The sequence below is a fragment of the Oncorhynchus mykiss genome, chromosome 16 (genome assembly GCF_057628025.1).
Source record: "Oncorhynchus mykiss isolate SJ-2025 chromosome 16, ASM5762802v1, whole genome shotgun sequence".
NCBI classification, from domain to species: domain Eukaryota; kingdom Metazoa; phylum Chordata; class Actinopteri; order Salmoniformes; family Salmonidae; genus Oncorhynchus; species Oncorhynchus mykiss.
In genome coordinates this window covers 14269300-14291752 of record NC_143037.1, presented here as the reverse complement: position 1 = coordinate 14291752, position 22453 = coordinate 14269300, and the positions used below count along the sequence as shown (strand labels likewise).

The window sequence follows — 22453 nt, the reverse complement described above, 5'->3', positions numbered from 1 at the left end:
GAGGTAGCAATTATGTGGAGACAACATCAAAACACACATCACCTTCTGTTTCTGAGTTAAAAGGTTTTTGTATCAAAAGCGCAAGTTAACAAATAGCCCAGTCTACAATGAGAATCAACCTAGAAAAGAAACCTATACAGTAAATGGATGGAAGTGCGTCTGTTTTACCAAGGTACTGCATATTCATTAGAGTCCTACACCTTCATGGAATTGGGATACTATGTTCACAGTCGTTCCCACATAAAATACATTCGGAAAGTCCCAAATTGTTTTACATTACAGGCTTAGTCTAAAAATGTATTAAATAAATGTTTTTCCTCATCAATCTACACACAATAGCCCAAAATGACAAAGTGAAAACAGGTTTTTAGATTTTTGTTGCGTATGTATTAAAGCAGAAATAATTAGTTTACATAAGGTTTCAGACCTCTTGCCATGAGACTCTAAATAAAACTCAGATGCATCCTGTTTCCATTGATTATCCTTGAGATGTTTCTACAACTTCATTGGAGTCCACCTGTGTTAAATTCAATTGACTGGACATGATTTTGAAAGGCACACACCTGTCTATATAATGTCCCACAGTTGACAGTGCATGTCAGAGCAAAAACCAAGCCATGAGGGCAAAGGAATTGTCCGTAGAGCTCTGATACAGGATTGTGTTGAGGCACAGATCTGGGGAAGGGTACCAAAACATTTCTACAGCATTGAAGGTTCCCAAGAACACAGTGGCCTCCATCATTCTTAAAAGAAGGAGTTTGGAAACACCAAGACTCTTCCTAGAGCTGGTCGACTGATCAAACTGTTCAATCAGGGGTGAAGGGCCTTGGTCAGGGAGGTGACCAAGAACCTGATGGTCACTCTGACAGAACTCCAGTTCCTCTGTGGAGATAGGAGAACCTTCCAGAAGGACAACCATCTCTATAGCACTCCAACAATAAGGCCTTTATGGTAGAATTAAGCCACTCCTCTGTAAAAGGCACATGACAGCCCGCTTGGAGTTTTCCAAAAGGCACCTGAAGACTCTCAAACCATAAGAAACAAGATGCTCTGGTCTGAAGAAATCAAGATTGAACTATTTGGCCTGAATGCCAAGAGTCAAGTTTGAAAAAAACCTGGAACCGTCCCTATGGTTAAGCCTGGTGGTGGCAGAATCATGTTGTGGGGATGTTTTTCAGTGGCAGGGACTGGGAGACTAGTCAGGATCAAGGAAAGATGAAGTACAGAGAGATCCTTGATGAAAACCTGCTCCAGAGCGCTCAGGACCTCAGACTTGGCACACAGCCAAGACAATGCAGGAGTGGCAGCTTCTCTGAATGTCCTTGAGTGGCCAAGCCAGAGCCAAGACTTGAACCCAATCGAACCCGAGCGAGGTTCCCCATCCAATGGGAGAAACTCCCCAAATACAGGTGTGCCAAGCCTGTAGCATCATACCCAAGAAGACTCATGGCTGGAATCGCTGCCAAATGTGCTTCAACAAACTTTTGAGTAAAGGGTCTGAATCAAATATTTCTGAGATTTATATTTAATACATTTGCAAACAATTCTAAAAACCTGTTTTTTCTTTGTCATTATGGGGTATTGTGTGTAGATGGATGAGGGGAAAAAAACAATTTAATTAATTTTAGAAATAAGCTGTAACATAACAAAATGTGGAAAAAGGATCTGATTACCTTTCCGGAGGCACTGGATCGGCCTTCTCCAGACTTCACATTGACATTTATCATCCTTTAGGTTCTATCATGGAAAACAATGTTATTATATAGGCAGCATGTATAGCATCTGGATCATTAGCAGGGTCATTGATTGTCATTCCTCTTCAGGCGAAGAAGGGCCCGTATGCCTTCCTGTGGGACATGGCTGTGGTGGAGTATGCCGCGCTGACGGACGATGACTGCACCATCACCGTCACAGGAAACAGCATGAGCAGCAAAGGCTACGGCATCGCCATGCAGCATGGGAGTCCCTACAGAGACCTCTTCTCCCAGAAGTGAGCAACGCCACCAACCTCATTATACACCATCTATATTGTAACGACCCTGGCGTTGATAAGCATTATTATTGCTCCCCCAAAGGGAACTAGCTTTCTTAGAGCAGAGGTAACATGTCCGGCTTTGGAAAATCGATTCTGGACTCGAAACCTCGTGCTACTCCCTCGTTTCATTACAATGTTTATGCATTAAGGATATACCAACGCTTTATCATCAGTTCTATTCAGTATCTTCTTCTCCTCACCTCTCCCTCTCCTTTCATCACCTCATCTCTTCCTTCTACCCCTTTTTGGAAATAAATAAGTCTTAAGTGCATATGGTTTAACGCACACCTACTTTGATTCCTAATTACTTTCTCTGCTTCATAAAAGTCATAAACATAATCACTGATGGTTGACAGCGCCTGAGGTAATTGAAGGCCGTAATTGGCTGAGAGGTCATTCGGTGGTTATACTCATCCATTTTAGGGGGAGTTTGATGAGGAAATGAAAGGCCCACTAAGACAATGTTTTAATAAATTCACTTTGTAGTAAAAACACTAGTCAAAATGCTTTTAATAAAGGTTAGGACCCAGCTAGCACATAACGTTCTGAGAAACATATGCTTCTTAGAGCTTGGTTGTCCTATGGATATTTTGCATACAACCTTACTGCAACTTTATTGGAATGGTGCAGAATAGTTGCTTGGCTTTGCTTGGCTTTCTGTTGTCAAGACGTTTTAAAAATGGTTCAGTTTACCCCTCAGGAAACGTATGGCTTTGTTCCCACAACCAAGGTTGAAACCAAAAACATACTTTCCAGCAACTTCCATGGAACCGAATGTGTTAGCTGGGGAGTTACTACAGTTCTGTCATTCACAGTTACTTAATGCACGATTTTAATGCCCTTCGAATGCTGTTTCCCCATGAAATGATATATTACCAGATGTATACATTGCAGCACAGTTAGAATGTGGTCATATAATGCTATTCTTTTTTATTACTTCTCACTAAACCACCCTTGAGGAGCCACGTGATGTGTTTGATTTACAGAGTAGGGGATCACTGCACTTATCCTTAAAGGAAAGTTGAACTTTTTTACTATAAGTCCGGGTTACAGTCATGAACAGCTGAGTTAGAGGAATTATTCAATATGAGTTAACATGATTCTGCTAATTATTTCCATGAAAATGGTTAATGATTCAGATTTGAACGAAATACCTAGGCAATGTCTTCAAATCTTAACAACATTTAACACAAAATCTTTGGTCTTTTAGTTGCAGTTTTTTCTCCTTTGTATTATCCATTGCAAATTGATCCCATTGCGAAGATAACAGAAGCCGGCAGATTTTACATGCTGATTGTCTAAATCTCTCCATAATCACATGTAACTAATTAGGACTGTGTATTGGCCAAGGATATTGGCCAAGCATATCCCCAAAATGAATCCCAAAATCCCTGAGTCTTGACTACATTCCCACATATCTTGTATTGATTCTTCTCACGTATAACAGTTCCGTGAAAACAACCAAAAATGTTTAGTCACACTATCTTTTAGTTAAGAAATCCAACTCTGTTCAACTCAGTGAAAATAAACCGTTTCTGTTGTTTGAGTGCTATCCCAACTTCACAACCAGAAAGATCTGCCGTTCTAGTGACTAAAACGCTTAGGATAGGGACAATGATCCTTCTACAAAGCAGAACCAGTGTCAGCCAGCTAGTCATGCTTAGATCAGGTTTGATCTGGGGCTCATGGAAGCCACACATTTGATAAATCACCAGAGGTCAATGTGTTGGAACACTTAAATCCTCTCCAATCTTTCCGAGGTGTTCTTCATCAGGGCCCTTCTGAGTGCACACTTAGTATGCAGGGCCATAGCAGGGGAAGACCGGGGTCAGAGCTTAAGCAATGAGGTCCTTCCATGGAAGATCTCCTATAATGCTTATCCCCACTGAACTGAACACTGTCCCCCTGTCTCTACTCATAATGGCCTGGATGAATATCCGCCTGGGAAATCCTGGGCTAACAGAAATAGTGGTGGTGGTGGTGGGATGGTAATGTGCTTTGAGGACAGCTGGGATGCTTAGGGGGTAATAACGGGCTGAACCAGGATGTCATCTCCTCTACAGAGACGGATTCATCTTACTTGCTACCGTCCCTTGTCCCATCATCATCATCATCCATTCTCCTCCCTCCATCCCTCCCTCAGCGCCCTCGTCCATCCATAACCTTACAAATTCGCCATGTGCTCCTTTTCATCTCAGAAATGACTGTTTGCCCACAGGGGCGGTACTCTGATAATGGTCTTTCCCTCCTCGCCACGGCTCCTTTTCTTTTAATTAAGCAGTTCTTCATTCTTGTTTTATTTTGGATTTAATTTGTGTCAGTGAAGGACTACAAAAGCTGACATTTAATGAAGTTTACTGTGGGGGTTTAATTCACTGCGCAAGCATAATTCAACAAATCACTAAAACACTATGCTGTGGGAATGGTCACAAATTAATGCTTTAATCTGCAGAAGATACAGCAGGTCTATTTTTCATTGTTACTTTAGTGACATGATAGCATACAAATGGTAATTATAATGCAACTAGGGTCCCAGAGTCCTTATTCCTATAATCCTTTGTTTAGCAGCCTTCAAACTTAGTACAACAGCCTGTTTTCAGGAAAGCTTCCTCTGCTATTGTACTAAGTTTGAAGGCTGTTACAGAAAGGATTTTAGAAATAAGGACTTTAGGACCCTCTTACACCCAGATATTTCCCCTCAATGCAGGATCCTGGAGCTGCAGGAGAAAGGAGACCTGGACATCCTGAAGCAGAAGTGGTGGCCTCGTATGGGCCGCTGCGACCTCAACAGCCATTCCAACGCCACGCCCGATGGGCGGTCCCTGAAACTACACAGCTTCGCAGGGGTTTTCTGCGTCCTGGCTGCAGGACTGCTGCTGGCCTGCCTGGTTGCTGGCCTGGAGATGTGGTGGAACAGCAACCGCTGCGGGCAAGAGCAGCCCAAAGAGGTGACCGAGCACAGAGCCCAGAGGACAGGGCAACAGGGGGAGGACACTACCGCACTCTACTTTAAGAATCTACAGTAGCTGCAGACCACCATTTAGTGGAGCTACTGAACACACAGTTGTAGATTGTGCTCAGATTGAAATACAATTTGGTCCCCCCTATCTATCACCTTCCCATTCTCTGAAACCAAATCCATCTGTTTTTGTATGGCATACGTACCTCACACAGCTCACAGATGAAGACAAATCCCCTTTATCATTTTCTTACTCTAATATTTCCATCTAGATTATTGGTATTTTTCAAAACTCTTTGAATTTGAACATATTCATTGATGTATGTTAATTACGTCAATAAACCCTTTAGCTGCCTTCAGGATAACACATTTCTGAGAAGACGTCAGTATCGATTTTGTTTTAAGTTCCCCGTAAAATTAGTATTCCTGAAATAATCAAAACCCATTGATTACCAAGACAGCTTCCTTACCCTGAACTGTTAACACATTCACACTGCCTACCACAGAGAACACTTTTCATTGATTCTCGTTGCACTTTCACCAGATAAGTGCCTGCTAAGCTGATTTACACTGATTACACCTTATGCATCAATGCCAGTTCACTTTAAGCCTTTCTTATGAGTTTAATCCACTCAAGTTACTGCGATGATGTCAACATGATGTATACCAACATAGAGATCTTATTAAATTACTATTCTAATTCTATGTCTATCAAGACCTCTCGCATGAGTGACTCTCCCGTGCATATAACATGAGACAAGTTAACATGGTTTGACATGGATCTCTAAACTAAAGTTTGAGCAGAAACTGGACGCTTGCATGCGTCACCCCACAGCAATAAGAGCCACTGTTTCTGTCCAACCCAGTCCACAATTAAGCAATAAGGCACAGGGGGGGTGTGGTATTTGGCCAATGTAACACGGCAAAGGTCCGTTCTTCTGCACGACGCAACGCGGAGTGCCTGGATACAGCCCTTAGCCATGGTATATTGGCCATATACCACAAACCCCCGAGGTGCCTTATTGCTATTGTAAACTGGTTACCAACGTAATTAGAACAGTAAAAATAATGTTTTGTCATACCCGTAGTATACGGTCTGATATACCATGGCTTTCATCCAATCAGCATTCAGGGCGCGAACCACCCAGTTTATAATCCCTAGTAATTCACTGTGTGACATCTTATTGCTATTATATGTCAATGTGGACATCCATCCGTTCTTATTCTTGACTGTTCTATGATCTCGTGCAGGTTACTAAGGATTACAGACTGGCAAGGGTTTCTGGTCCATTGACATATAATGAGATTACCACTGCTTCATCGGAAGGGAGGAAGGACATTTGGACAGAGAGAGAAAGAGACTGGGATGAAGCAGAAGCTATTGACACAGGTCAGAATAGAGCTCCTAAGATCTGATTTGTGCTGCTGCATTTAAGGGGCACTCTGCTCTGTCTGACTGGGCTTGGGGGGCCATCTTGATCTAAAACTCCACAACACCATCTTTCCCATCATTGGCAATCCTCCTATTTTCTTATTCTGTTCCTTCTGCTTTTTTGGTTAGTTTTTTTCGTAATGGTTGGATGCATGACGAGGGCCTCACTTAGAAACATTGTATGGGGAATAAGAGAAATTTAATTCAGTGACATTTTCTATGAACTACCTCATTATGACGCTTTATTGTGCCTTATACTATAGACAGTGCGTTATAACAGTTGTTATAAGCAGTGCAGAACTCGGATAACGGCCTTTGTAAATGCATACATATCTCTAAATGTGTTCGTAAAGTTTGACACAGTTGGTGTGTAGAATGTGTTACAGATACAGAGATCAGCCACAATACCACAATACAAACAACCACAATACAGGACCTACGGAGGACATTTTGAAAACAGCTTACTCAAGCCTAGATAAGTAATTCAAACAATGTCAGGCTCACCATGGATGGATAGAGTGGTTTTATAGTTTTGTTATAAGAGTTGTTTCTGCATTACCAAAGCTTTCACACCGTAGAGCATGGTGTTATTTCCTCTCAATTTAAATCAACACACTCTTATTAAAACACCGATGCGGTGGTTTAATTTGAGGCAGCTATTTGTTTAGGCGTGCCGCCAATGCAGCGAGATTATAAACATATTTTAATGAGGAGCCAGTCTGCTAAAACAATAGCCTTGGCTGAGATGTTTTAATTAGCTTTGGGAGTTTTTTTATGATACTGGATTGATACTGCCGTAAATTAATTCCTATAATCGACGTCTCTGTTGATAAAGTATTCAGAACAAATCATATCAAGATACATATTTGTACATTCCGGGAAGGTTCAAACTGATGTGGGAAACACTGTTGTTGTCTGGAATCTAATGTGTCAAGATGGATTAAGTGGCGTAGTAATATTTCGGATCTCCTCTAGAAGACTTTGTTTTCTATTTTTAGTTGGGAGGCTGTGGTTGAATGTGCTTCTGACAGGCAGTTGGTATTGACAAGAGGAAGAGTAGTCGATGCGCTGTAGAATCAAAGTGGCGTTTAGTTGCGCTGTTTGACGCAACACTGATCTCTTCGAAGGTTCGTGTCTTAAATTATTCAACTCCAACACATACAGTCTGGCAGTATGAGAGGAGTAATTTAAAAAAAAAAAATATTTCTGCATCTATGTTGCCAAACAACATCCATTATAATTGCACAGTATTTCCAGTGCATTAGGTTAGTCTCCAAAATTGCATGTAGGCTTGTTCCTAATCTCCAATATCACATAAAGATGATTGAAATATAGGACTTCTTCATTTCCCAGTGTGCAATATGATCAAATATTTTTTCATGTGTAGATCATGTGGTAGATGAGCATAGAATAACAAGTCATCACCCATCATCGTAGATTCACATTTCTGATTATGTCATCATTCCAAAAACATGTATTATTTTCATTGGTTGCGCTTGTCCTCCATATGTAGAAGCTTAACCTCTGCAATGTATTGTGTTGTATATGTGCTGCACATAGGGATCAACGTGGATGTTGTCTTCATATTCAGTAATTTAACTAATATAATCGTCTTGTCAGACCACTACTGGAGCCAAGCTGCACCTGCCGACAAAGTAGCCTAATGTAGCCACCAAGTGCAAGGATTCTTCTCCTGATTGACTAGTGATTCCTGCTACCATAAAGCTTCTTGTCCTCTATCTAGATGTGCCGATGTAACATATTTTGTCAGCAAATGATATATACTTATTTTTTTAAATAACACTGTAGAAGCCCATGTATACATGTTTGGGCATCTTAATGGGACACCAATATATTACCTCAATTTGCAACAAAATACTGTAGCGTCAGAAATTAGTTGTACATGTATGACCATCACAATAAGGCACTGAATATAATACTTCAACTTGACATTGTACTATATTTCCTGTAGCATCAGCAATGCGTTGTTCCTTTATAACCGTCTTCATGTGGCATGTAATATGTTACATTGCACTTACCGTAGCCTCAGAAATGCCTCATATCCTTAGGTTACTTTTCCTGTCCACAAATGCTTGAGTGGGTTCACAGAAGCCTAAGGTTGCATGGCAACCTAGAAAAGTCAGTAGAGGTCAGGATATGGTTTGGCTCCAGTATTGGTGTTGTCTGTCAAAGATTTGACACCCCTTACTAAACATCAAACTGTCTATGTCCACTGGCCAAGTTTGATTTCAAGGTGCACATTCTATACAACTGTAATTGAGTCACCTCAATTCCAATTGGGCACTTACAACGAACATTACCCGACAAGCATGTTGAGTGAAACAATCAAAGAGGCTTGGGAAACAAACCACCTCAAAAAAACTAAGGAAGGGAGAGTGGAAGTAAATGTTTGGAGCTGGTGAAAAGCCTGTGGAACAGCCCATCTCAGCCTCTGTGTCTCTCCCTCCCTGTCTCTCTCTCTCACACTCTAGGACAAGGAGGTGAATCTGGAACAGGTGCATCAGCGTATGAACAATCTTATGGACGAGGACAGGGCGCACAAGCAGATCCCCGGCCCGTCTATCGAGATCTCTGCGCTGGACATCGGCAGCATGCAGCCCAGCCAGCAGCTGGAGTCTGTGCGGGACTACCCGGGCACGGGCCTGTCTGTGAGCGCTTATCTCCCAGGGGAGGGTCATGGGGGGGGCCTGGGTCGGACACTAGCTCAGGGCCCTGGCAGCACCCTCCCCCACCACCCCCTCAGCAGCTCCACCATCCCCTCCATTCAGTGCAAACACAGAGCTCCCAACGGGGGGCTGTTCCGACAGAGTCCCGCCAAGACGCCCATGCCAATGTCATATCAGGGAGTTCCCGGAGGACCCATCCCAGAAGCCATTGAGTCCACCCACAGTACATCCATCTAATGGTGCCATCTCAATGTCACATGTCCTTCCCCTCACCTGATATTCTGGGGGGATTGTTGAAAAATATATGAAGAAAAAAAATATGAAAGTCTACAAACGAGAAAAATAAGAGATTTTTATTACCTGTTGAACAACCAACGTCGTCGAAAGAACAGAAAGTTTTACTTGTATATATTTGTAAATACTGAGAGAACGAAGTGAAGTAAAAGTGTATTTTGAATATTCTCAATTTTTGAAGTTGAGTTACAAATAAAAAAAACAAGATAAAAAAAATGATATTAAAAAAAACGACTGTTTGAATGGCTTTGTAAATTTTGTTCTATATGAATAATGACGCAAATTCATTGTGATTGTTTTCTAAGTGCCGAAATAAAAGATGTCTCTTCACAGTTCATTCTTAGATGGCCATGCACCATAGAGACATAATGTAGAACACCAACTGTTATGTACCACTGTAACAACAACCATATCTATAGAGCAGTATCAGAGGAGAATATTCCCAACAGAGGGATTCATTTTGTTTGTAAGGCATATACATTTTTCAAGGTGTTTTTGTTTTCCTACTTTAAAGTCTTAGAGAATCATTGATAAAGACTGAAACTGAAGTAATTGTCTCTTATGAGTTCTACATATTTTTGAAATGGAAGGTATTTCATAGAGCTCAATTTCAGCCCTACGTTGTCAAAGACATAGGGAGATTTAGTGTCAGTCAGCTCCCAACACCAAACAAAGCTGGTACTAAGGGTGCCGTGTACAGCGTAACATCAGTCAAACGTCTCACATTGCTAAGGCCAGACCTTAGAGTTAGGCTTACGTTAGGAGAATGTTCAAAGGAAATGTCTTGACTGAATCATGTCCCTGACGATGTATACCATATGTTTCCTTAGTTGTGTGGGAGGGATGTTTAAAACAGGAAAATGTTATTTTTAACAACAAAAAAAGCTAATTCGAAAAATCTGTGTTCATTTTTTACTGAAGGATTTATTGTTGAAAAGTTGTATACAGTTTGTCTCCTTTCAGAGTAGTTAAGTCATTTCAACTGCAGATGGAGAAAAGTAGATATATACTATTGTAATGTCTCATGTTTATAATTTGTAATGGAGTAATTATCACCAAGGTAGATGGAAGATAAAGGAGTGATATAAACATTCTAAACTATTACAGTGTAATAGCAGTACAGGTGACATATCCTACTGTCTAAATACTGATGGAACTCTGTTCATAAAATTAACAGAATTTTCCCATCGATTAACCTGTGCACTTTGCAGGGCAGCAGTTCATATTACATTTCCAACTAAGGATGAACTGCGAAACTTTACCAAGACTTTCGTAAGTGCAATTAAAATGCAATTATGTCCTGCAGTATATTTTCTGTTTACGTCCTTTAGCCTATCATACTGAAGAACCCATTGCCAGGAAGTGAGATAGTGAATGTCAGTGGTTACTGTTCATATGCACAACACATTGTGTACCAGGAATACTGATAGCTGATCTATACACATACCAATAAAAAGGTTTGTCCTCACCTCTTGGAAAATGTGACAAATCACCCCTCAGAGCCATTGAAGGAAAGCAAAGAACGAGAAAGAAGTGATGTCATGAGAATAAACCGAAATATCATCCCGCAAAAGTGTTTTGCGTCACCCGTGTTCCCGCTCTTGGTTTTCAAACAAAATTGGAGAGGTTGTAAGCCTGTATATGTTGTACAAGTAGATACTAATGTGAACCAAAGTGATCTCATTTTACACTGTGTTCTGCATACAACCTGTGCCAATGATCCGCTAATAGTGGTGAAAGGGAAGTTCCACACTACTGTAAGGATTGAGAGTGTTTCACTGCCTTACTTGTGTACTTACTACTGTATCAATGCCCACGCCACAAGATTCAAGAAAAAAATATATAAAAAAAAAAAGCTATCATATCATCCAGTCTGTAACAGTACATCAACGGAGACTCATTTAATTTATGAATATGCTGCTTGGAGTTTCTTAATCTTTAATAAAGAAATTTGGTTTACATATGTTTGTTTCTTCGAGTCATAGGGCATGTGACGATAGATAGCACACACGATACTATACATTTGTTATAGAAACTGTTCCTATATTCATTTATTTTTAAACATTTTGAAAACATTAGCACTTCAGTTGGATCTTTTGCAAACCATTTCCAGTGCTAACAACCGATACCATAGAAGTCCCATCTGCCTTGCTTGATTTGCTTGACATAATGCTCTCAGTACGATACAACTTAAAAAATCATCCCTTTGAGGTGGTGCTCCAGCAGATAGCTGAGAATTGTCCAACCGACAAGTACAGTATCTCTTCACCACCACAGGGCCTTTACTTAAACCTGTACATCTCAACAGGCTGCATGTTATTAATAGACGCCACCCCAGTGACATCGGATTGTTCCAGAGATAAAACGCAGTGATGTCATAAGAGCTGGGGAGGTCGACGTTGGCATGCAGTGTGTGTACTGTAGGCTTGCGAGATGACATGTCCTTACATTTTCAATGTATCGTGTACAATACTGGAATAAGGCACTGTATAGAGTCTTCCTAATTATAAATAGTGTGAGAGAAGATACTGTGCTTCCTTCTCTTAAATGCTTTCTATAAGCTCAGCCATTAGCTTATTCTATTATCAAATGGTCACAATAGAGGACATTTCACCCAACTCCTTACCAAATCGATAATTCATTTTAGATTGCATTGTGTACCGTGGTTCTCTTTCTGTAGGTATACACATTATTGGTACCTACCCCTTTCAGCACGTGTGAGGAAGGTGTTTAATCACATGGCCAAGCCTGCCATCCGCTGACACGACCCAAGTACCAATGTTGGAATACATCCTGTATACTCTGAGTGTACAAAACATTAGAAACACCTTCTTAATATTGACCTGCCCCCACTTCTGCCCTCATAACAGCCTCAATTCATCAGGGCATGGACTCTACAAGGTGTTGAAAGCATTCCACAGGGATGCTGGTCCATGTTGACTCCAATTCTTCCCACAGTTGATTCAAGTTGGTTGGATGTCCTTTGGGTTGGGGACCATTCTTGATACACACGGGAAACTGTTGAGCATGGAAAAACAGTTCTTGCAGTTCTTGACACAATCAAATCAGTGTGCCTGACACCTACTACCATACCTCGTTTAAAGGCACTTACATATTTTGTCTTGCCCATTCACCCTGAATGGCACACATACACAATCCATGTCTCAATTTTCTCAAGGCTTAAAAATCCTTCTTTAACCTGTCTCCTCCCCTTCATCTACACTGATTGAAGTGGATTTAACAAGTGACATCAATAAGGGATCATAGCTTTAACCTGGATTCACCTGGTAAATCTATGTCATGGAAAGAACAAATGTTCTTAATGTTTTGTACACAGTGTATATACATCTCTCCCTCTCTCCCCCTCTCTCCCCCTCTCTCCCCCTCTCCATCTCCAATTTCCTGCTCTGTCAATTAGGGCCGATTTAAGCAGGAGGTGCAGGATGCCAGCCGTCCTCTGTGTTTAATCTCACCCATTTAACATCTCCCCGACTGGTAGCTCAGACCTCTCCAAATAAACATCAGGAAAGGAAAAAAAGAAAACAACACATCACATTTTATCACTACCTGTTTAGTAGATTTCCCTCAAGAAATGTCTAACAATTTAGATTTGAGTCATGTCCATGTTCTTACCTTCACAGGTGAACATGCTCTGAAAAAATCGACTGCCTTTTCAGAGGCTGATTTCGCAGGGGTCACAGCTATCTGTAAATGAGGGCATGGCTGACAGCGGTGTCACAACCTTAGTAATAGTGGGTGAGAATGGGAGTTTTATTTAACATGTATTTATCTATGAAGTCCCGTTGAGGTTGGAAGACCTTTTTTACAAGGGAGACCTCTCCATAAATATATAAGTCACTCTGATTGTGGCACCAGGTTCTTCATTATTCAGTATTTAAAGGTTGTCGACCCTGACTTTCATAATTCAAAACACTGAGGGTTGTATTCATCTGTTCTTTGGGAAATGGGTGTACAGCCCTAAACCGTTGGGCAATACTTGACCAAAGTATATGTAATACCAGTGTTCTAAGCTACAGTGTACATATGGATTTAGTGCTTGTTAACATTAAACATCTTCACATTTGGACACATTAGTAGTGGTATTTGACAGATTCACCTGCAGCCTCTGGCTCAGAGTTTATTGTAGACGATGTACCTCGTAAAAAATAAAATACAAATGTAAATTCATCTCTCCCTAGCAGAGTTGTGAGGAAGTGTTATGGGTCATTACATGACAGCTGACTGGGGGAGACATGAGATTTGACACCCACCTGGAGAAGGGATATTAGTGGGTGCGGAAATTCAGCGATACAGTGATTGAAATTTAAAGGCAATGTTCCCGCGTTAGTGGAGACGGCGTTCACGGTAAAAGCTGCATATGTTGGCCCAATAGGAAATAACCTTAAAACGATTTAGTGGTACAGACTGAATAGAGCTCTAACTTGACTTTGGCAGGAATAGTTGACAACCAAAATGTGATATTTCTTGCAAGACTGTATTATCTTCAGTCTCAACACTATGTATTATTTTAGATCCCTATATTTACTATCACATCTTGTCATCTTCATAAAACAATGAATGCAGGGTTATTTTTTGTAGCCAAACTCCTTCCCCTGTACTATAGAGGCTGGTAAGGACAGAGGACAGAGGCTGGGCTGTTCTGTCTGATCTGAAAGCAGTGGTTAGTGTGAGTCTGAAGATAGAAGCACAGCACAGCCTGACACAGGGGCTTGGCGCCGGGAGGAGAAGAGGACAGGAGAGGGGAGGAGGAGATGAAGAAAGCGCAAGTAGCAGCAGCACATCCACACCCTCCTCCTTTCACTAAGTTTAAACAAAAGAATCCCCTGAGTCAGTCAGTCAGCCAGACAGACCAGCAATTTGAGTCACAGTCCACTGTCTCCACAGCAGGGCTGCTGGAGTGACCAAAAACACACAGAAAATATTGCTGCCTCACAAACCCGGCTTCACACACATCATATGGACGGTTTTAAATTGGAGTGCCCCCTCTGCGATTAGTTGGAGGCAGACTGGCAGTCACCCAACTGGGAGGCTTCTGAGGAAGGGTTTCTCTTCCTGCGGCTCCTGCAACCTGACTAAACCTCGCCCCTTCTCCCTACATTCTTAGAAAAACAGGTGCTATCTAGAACATAAAATGCTTTTTTGGCTAATCCCAATAGGATAACCATTTGAAGAACCCTTTCCGGTTCCAGGTAGAACTATTTCGGTTCCAGGTAGAACCATTTTGGGTTCCATGAAGAACCCTTTCCCAAAAGGGTTGTACCTGGAAATAAAAAGGGTTATTCTATGAGGACAGCTGAAGAACCTTTTTTTCTAAGAGTGTCGCAGACTGATGAACACCCTGCCTCCTCAGCACTCAGCCATCTATTCATAACGCCAAGGCACAGATGTGCACCGTTGGAGTACAATCAGAGAGAGAAACTGCTTGGCAATTTTCTGGAATTTCAAATCCCCTTCCGCAGGTGAATTTTGCACCTGGGTTTACTGAAACGCTGCAGAACAAATAATCATTTGTGTGACAAACGGATATTTGTTCACCAAGGTCTGGCAGCCTGATGGTCTCCTACTATAAGAGTAGGAAGATGCCGTGTCAGCTGCCATGGGAGGATGATGGAGAAAGACAAATGAATGTGATTAAGATTGATTAACTTTGTGCCCACTACAATAGCTGTATTTTAAGCCAACCAAAATAGTTGTTAATCACACATAGTATAACACTTAGTCATACAGCATGAGAGTGAAAATCAACAGAGGGGAGTCCACAGGATGTAATGTATGTTATTCCTGTTCTCTAAGCTCCTCACATTTGGACTCGCCAAAAGCCTTTGATATTTGTTCCAGTCAGTGGAGTCACCATGTGTTTAATGGCCACACGCTGTGCCTGATGGGCTTTCAGTGACTAATCAGTCTTCTCCTCTGTCCATTAGTAGCAAGCAGAGGCAGAGTGGGGGGGAGCTTCACCACTGGATAGACAGTTCTTTCATTATGACTACAGCTCACAGCACCTCGGCTCACAGCACCACCTACGACCTCTAAAATAACAGTGTTTCAGGTCCCAATTCACAACCGCCATTATATTCACTTCCATTCTTTCATACTGTTTCCTTCTCTTCATAGTTAATATTATGGTTACAATGCCTTTCTGTTTAGTTAAACATTTGACCGATTTTAATGACTAGTATGACATGGGGCAAATAGGATTATAAGGTAACACTTTATTTTCAGGGGTCTGTAATAAACCATTTATAAGGCATAAGCTGCCTGCCATCCAGGACCTCTACACCAGGCGATGTCAGAGGTAGGCCCTAAAAATTGTCAAAGACCCCAGCCACCCCAGTCATAGACTGTTCTCTCTACTACCGCATGGCAAGTGGTACCGGAGTGCCAAGTCTAGGACAAAAACGCTTCTCATAAGACTCCTGAACAGGTAATCAAATGGCTACCCGGACTATTGGCTACCCGGGCTATTTGCATTGTGTGTGTCCCAACCCCTCTTTTACGCTGCAGCTACTCTCTGTTTATCATATATGCATAGTCACTTTAACTCTACATTCGTGTGCATATGTACATACTACCTCAATTGGCCCGACCAACCTATTGGCTAACCGGGCTATCTGCATCGTGTCCCAACCACCCGCCACCCACCACCCCCTCTTTACACTACTGCTACTCTCTGTTCATCATATATGCATAGTCACTTTAACCATATCTACATGTACATACTACCAAAATCAGCCTGACTAACCAATGTATGTATGTAGCCTCGCTACTGTATATAGCCTCGCTACTGTATATAGCCTCGCTGTCTTTCTACTGTTGTTTTTATTTCTTTACTCACCTGTTGTTCACCTAATACCTTTTTTGCACTATTGGTTGGAGCCTGTAAGTAAGCATTTCACCATAAGGTCTACTCTACACCTGTTGTATTCGGCACACTTGACAAATAACTTTGATTTGATTTGAGATATATACATGTGTGAAGAACTAGCTTACTAACATTTACAAATGTGGGAGTAATGATTAATAAATGGTGAGTATACTGTTTGTAAATGACATACCTTTAAAATAAAGTGTTACCCCTTGTAATTATACCTTTTGGGCTTTTATTGAACTCATTCAAGTTGTGGAAGGGACAAGATAATTACCTACAATGCTTCACTACCACCATGTTATTTCCCCCACTGAATTTGGATTTGTATTTGGTTCAAAGATGTATAAGGATCCAAAGTAGCAAAAAAATAAAACAGCAATTACAATTCCTTAAAATGCTTTTTTATGTTCATTGAACTGTCACTTATGCCTTTATATTAGTTATATTCAAGAATAAAGCCAATAATTCATTTTTATTGTGATTCATATGAATGTAGCCGAGTAAAATGTCATTCAGTATTAGTGTTTTTTTAAATATATATATTTATGCCCATTTTTCATAATCACAAAGTTATATATCCATGCTTAGGCTGGCTGAAAAATAACTACCCAGAAAAAATGTCATTATTTTATTTTGAATACAACATATTTGATGTTCACTTCATCATTCATCCTTTGAGATGTGTTTTTTTCTCTCTGAGTTAACAAAACAAATGTATTGTAATTTAATATAAAATACTGATGTTATACTGTATGAAAATATTTTCTTACCCTGGATGACCAATATCACTACAGCCCACACATATTGATTAAATGTGATTCCTTCAGCAATAACAATAATGATCCTATGAAATATTACTAGTAGCAGCAATAGTATTTTTCTTTTAGCTATTTTTTAAGTTATAAAACTGTACAAAAACAGGATAAGATGATTAAAATGTGCAGGCTAGCTGAACGATTTTGCTTCCACACTAGAAAGTGTGTCATTGTATGGATCGGTGGATGATCAGGTTTGACATCCTTCTTTCTTCCCTGATAGCTAAAAATCTAAAATGTAATAGTTATGACACTGGCGCAGAATAGGATTTGCATCCATTAAATGTTATTAGTAGTATATCAATTGTAGGCTATACATTGATAACACTTCAAGTTTATAAGTTAAATCAACTCCCCCTCCCTTTCTCACTCAAACATGTTTTGTTACTATTTCATTGCTAATGTTAATAATAATCACTTTAATTTGAGCCTGTGGCAACACTTAAGTTTGCATTAAGTTGCATTTTTACACAATTAATACATGACAGTTAATGTTGTAATTATGCATTGTTACACTGTAACTGGTAAATTTCTATTCCATCCAGGTACACAAATGCAATTTCAAGATACCTACACAAAATAGCTACATAAAATGCCCATCAAACTACTACAATTCAAACTTGTACAGTCTCGATTTTTCATTAAGTGCCCCAAATGTGAAGCAGCTATTAACTAATATAATTCATAATCCATTTTTAATCCATAATTGTGTGTGTGTGTGTAATATTAAATTAACTAATATAATCCATCAGTTATACCTTAACTGCGGTGCAATAAAACATTAAGTACAGTATAATAGTGCAACTTAATTTTAAGTGTTATCCACCCAGCTTTATATCCTATTATATCCTATTCTGTTGCTGACAGTAGCATGAAACCATGAAAACAATACCTTGCTTTTCTTCTGGCTAGTCTTTCCTCTCTAGCAACTGGATCTGTGTTAATCTTTTGTCCATGCCGTGCAGCCTTCTCCTTATTAGACAACGGCATCTACAGTATAAAGATAATGCTCCTTGAAATACCTTAAAATGCCATAAAATAGTGTAAAATTATAATATTCAGTATTCATACAACAAGTAAATATGAATTGCATGATTAAATGCTGTAAACTATTGAAAACATGGGATAACAAAGCTACAGTCATTCAGGATAACAGGTGACATTGTGGTATAACATTAAACTTGTTGAGGCTGAAGGACAAAAGAGTGATACTGAAGGACGGATTTCATACATATTTAACAGGCAGTTCCTTGGCCACCTATATAAAGTTATGACCTTGACCTATAAAGATTATCCTTACTTTTCATGTTTAATATAGCTTTTTATAAAATAATAACATTAAAATTATGTTTTCTGTGTTGTACTGAAGGACATGCATTTTTGTTATCAAAGGGTGAAAAAGTTAAATGATCAAATATTTCAGAGAGATTTACTCACCTCATTACATTGATAGATGGTCTTCAATGGGTCTTCTTTGTGATGTCACACACTGTCACACGATTACCATCACGTGATATGCTATGAAGTGTTTTTTTTACCTTTGTTATACTGAATGACATTGATGAAGCGCAAAAGTCCGGACAAAAGTTATTCAAGTTAGATTTTTTTTTAGATACAGTATGTCGCCCATTATTGTATATGTTGTTGCAAACGCTAACACAATTATGTCATGGGTGTTAATTTATATTTTGGGGATGAATTTCTACATTTTAAAAACACTTTTGTCATTAGATTTTTAACCCGGACAGTTACACTTAAGGACATTTTGACACTTTACAGCTCAATAACTCCCTTAATTTAATAGTTTACAACACAAATATTTCTGGGTCAAAAGAAGGGTAAGGGTTGAGTGATTTAATATTGTATTTATACATATTTATCTCTTTATGTTAAATGAATGGCCTTAGGACACCAAATGTCTCGTCTTTGACCCATTTATTAAGGGTCCGCATTAGCTGCTGCGAAGGCAGCAGCAACTCTTCCTGGAATATACAGGGGTGATGTCTTCCTCCTGTGAGCTGTGTAACACCCAGTGTTTGTAATGCCCCTGACAGTGGAAAGAGAGAGAGAGAGAGTTGAATTTTAATTCAGGATGAGGCATCTAGATAAATACGTGTCAGAGTAATTTGCCGTCATTGGCTCACACGGGGTGCTGCTGGTCATGAATCAAGAGTTGTAGAATCTCGCCTCATCATGACTCAGCGGAGTGTCACTCAAATGACATTTTTTTACGACTTTGCTGGTGGTTTAGGAATTCATTAGGTAGTGTGTGCATCTCTGACCTCTTAGCAAGTCCAAGGGCTCTATTCAATCTGTATATCTGAAGTGCTACAGATTGCGCGATAGAAATGCAAAGGTAGCCTCCCAGGTGGTGCAGCTGTCTAAGGCACAGCATCGCAGTGCTTGAGGTGTCACTACAGCCCTGGGTTCAATCCCGGGCTGAGTCACAGCCGGCCGTGACCAGGAGACCCATGAGGCGGCGCAAAATTAGCCCTACGTCGCCCAAATTAGGGGAGAGTTTGGCTGGCTTGGATGTCCTTGTCCCATTGCGCTCTAGTGACTCCTTGAGGCAGGCCGGGTGACTGCCAACTGACTTCGGTTGCCAGGTGTTTCTTTCTGACAAATTGGTGCTGGTTGCTTCCGGGTTAAGCGAGCAGTGTGGCTTGGCCGGGTTAAGTTTCGGAGGCTCTTAACCGTCGACTCTCCTGAGTCCATATGGGAGTTGCAGTGATGGGACAAGACTGTAACTACCAATTGGGGAGAAAAAGGGGTATATATATATATATATATATATATTTATAAATGTTTAAAGTTATTTCTGATTGAGCCGACATACTGTATGCAGTGTTTACCGTGAATGCAGTCTCCGCCTACGTGTGAACACACTATCTACCTAGAGAGTTTTCATCAGTTTTTTTACTAGCTGTTAAAACCTGTTATGGATGATGCGAATTTTCGCAGCTTTTTGTTAAAAATCGCGCAACATTTCAAAGTCCTGCTACTCATGTCAGGAATATAGTATATGCATATGATAAGTATGTGTGGATAGAAAACACTCTGAAGTCTCTAAAACTGGTTAAATCAGGTCTGTGGCTATAACAGAACGTGTTTAGGAGTAAAAATCCCTGGTAAAACTGTTTACCAAAAACACAAAAAAAATATTCGTCCGCCATTCAATGTATTGTTTAACACGACCTAAAATAAATGAGGACCCGCTGTAAACGGCTACAGCTTCCACACGATGTCGCCATTGCTGTCATTTTCTGACTTATTTATCCTTGGTTACAACACGAATAAGCGCCTCCTTTCTTGAGGCGCACCACAGTATGTTGTGAAACTGAAAAAATGGACGATGATTTCCAGACTTGCTGCTATCGAATACAGATCGCGATCAATTTGATACATCATTAACGTTTATTAATACCTAAAGTTGGTTTAGAAAAGTCGTTTGAAGTGATTTGTAAAAGCTTATAGGCGACTTTTGTAATTTTAAAAAGTGACGTTGCGTCTTGTAAATGGGCTTTTTGCAGCATCAGACTGGCCTTCAGCAAATGACATATTGGGTATACAATGACGGATTTAATCGGGAAAAAGACCCAATTGTGATGTTTATGGGACATATAGGAGTGCCAACAAAGAAGCTCGTCCAAGGTAATGAATGTTTTATATTTTATTTCTGCGTTTTGGGTAGCGCCGGCTACCGCAAAATCTGTTGTTTACGTGTCGTGCTGGTATTTTGGGGGGGTGCATGCTATCAGATAATAGCTTCTCATGCTTTCGCCGAAAAGCATTTTACAAATCTGACTTGGTGGCTAGATTCACAACGAGTGTAGCTTTAATTCAGTACCTTGCATGTGTATTTTTATGAAAGTTTGAGATTTATCGAGTACTATACTCGAGTACTATAGGTAGCGCTCTGAAATTTCCGCTGAGCTGTCCCTGTGCAGGGACCACCTCCGTAATTAACATACCACCACAGTCAGAGGCTGGCACTAAGACATCATTGAATGAGCTGTATTCTGCCATAAGCAAACTAGAAAACACTCACCGAGACGCGGCGCTCCTAGTAGCAGGGGACTACTAGGAGAAATCTCGCTATGCCCTCCGACGAACCATCAAATAGGCAAAGTGTCGATACAGGACTAAGATCGACTACACTGGCTCTGACGATCGTCGGATGTGACACGAGCCTACCAGACGAGCTAAACTACTTCTATGCTCGCTTTGAGCCAAATGAAACTGAAACATGCACGAGAGCACCAGCTGTTTCAGAAGACTGTGTGATCACCCTCTCCGCAGCTGATGTGAGTAAGACCTTTAAACAGGTCAACATTCTAGCCTCAGGGCCAGATGGATTACCAGGACGTGTACTGCAAGCATGCGCTGACCAACTGGCAAGTGTGTTCACTGACATTTCCAACTTCTGCCTGTCCGAGTCTGTAATACCAACATGTTTTAAGCAGACCACCATAGTGCCTGTGCCCAAGAACACTAAGGTAACCTACCTAAATGACTACCGAACCTTAGCAATCACCTCCATAGCCATGAAGTGCTTTGAAAGGCTGGTCATGACTCACATCAACACCATTATCCCAGAAACCCTAGACTCACTCCAATTTGCATACCGCACCAACAGATCCACAGATGATGCAATAGACAAAAGACAAAAGGAACATCTATGTGAGAATGCTATTCATTGACTACAGCTCAGCGTTCAACACCAATACCAATAAGCTAACGACCCTGGGACTAAACACCTCTCTCTGCACCTGAATCTTGAATTCCAGACAGGCCGCCCCCAGGTGGTAAGGGTAGGTGACAACACATCCGCCACGCTGATCCTCAGTCCCCTCCTGTACTCCCTGTTCACTCATGATTGCATGGCCAGGCACGACTCCAACACCATCATTAAGTTCACCGACAACAACGAGACAGCCTACAGGGAGGAGGTCAGAGACCTGGCCGTGTGGTGCCAGGACAACAACCTCTCCCTCAATGTGATCAAGACAAAGGAGATGATTGTGGACTACAGGAAAAAGAGGACCGAGCACGCCCCCATTCTCATCGACGGGGCTGCAGTTGAGCAGGTTGAGAGCTACAAGTTCCACCAACAGACTGACATGGTCCAAACACACCAGACAGTCGTGAAGAGGGCATGGCAAAACCTATTCCCCCTCAGGAGACTGAAAAAATGTGGCATGGGTCCTCAGATCCTCAAAAGGTTCTACAGCTGCACCATCGAGAGCATCCTGACTGGTTGCATCACTGCCTGGTATGGCCTGTGATGAGGCCTCCGAACGCAATGCACTACAGAGGGTAGTGTGAAAGACCCAGTACATCAC

The 22453-nt window shown here is 40.9% G+C and overlaps 1 protein-coding gene across 2 annotated transcripts in view; it reads left to right on the top strand.

Moving 5' to 3' along the window:
• Positions 1-11366, top strand: part of grid1b (glutamate ionotropic receptor delta type subunit 1b) — a 392400-nt gene extending 381034 nt beyond the window's left edge. Inside the window, exons 14-17 of one of the 2 annotated variants that reach the window (XM_036946259.2) lie at positions 1824-1990; positions 4743-4983; positions 6246-6384; positions 8919-11366. In XM_036946259.2, the coding sequence (XP_036802154.1) occupies positions 1824-1990; positions 4743-4983; positions 6246-6384; positions 8919-9325 (954 nt within the window). In that variant the 3' untranslated portion in view covers positions 9326-11366. The remainder of the gene's footprint in view (positions 1-1823; positions 1991-4742; positions 4984-6245; positions 6385-8918) is intronic. The other variant, XM_036946260.2, reaches the window with a different exon arrangement.
• The last annotated feature ends 11087 nt before the right edge of the window (positions 11367-22453 follow it).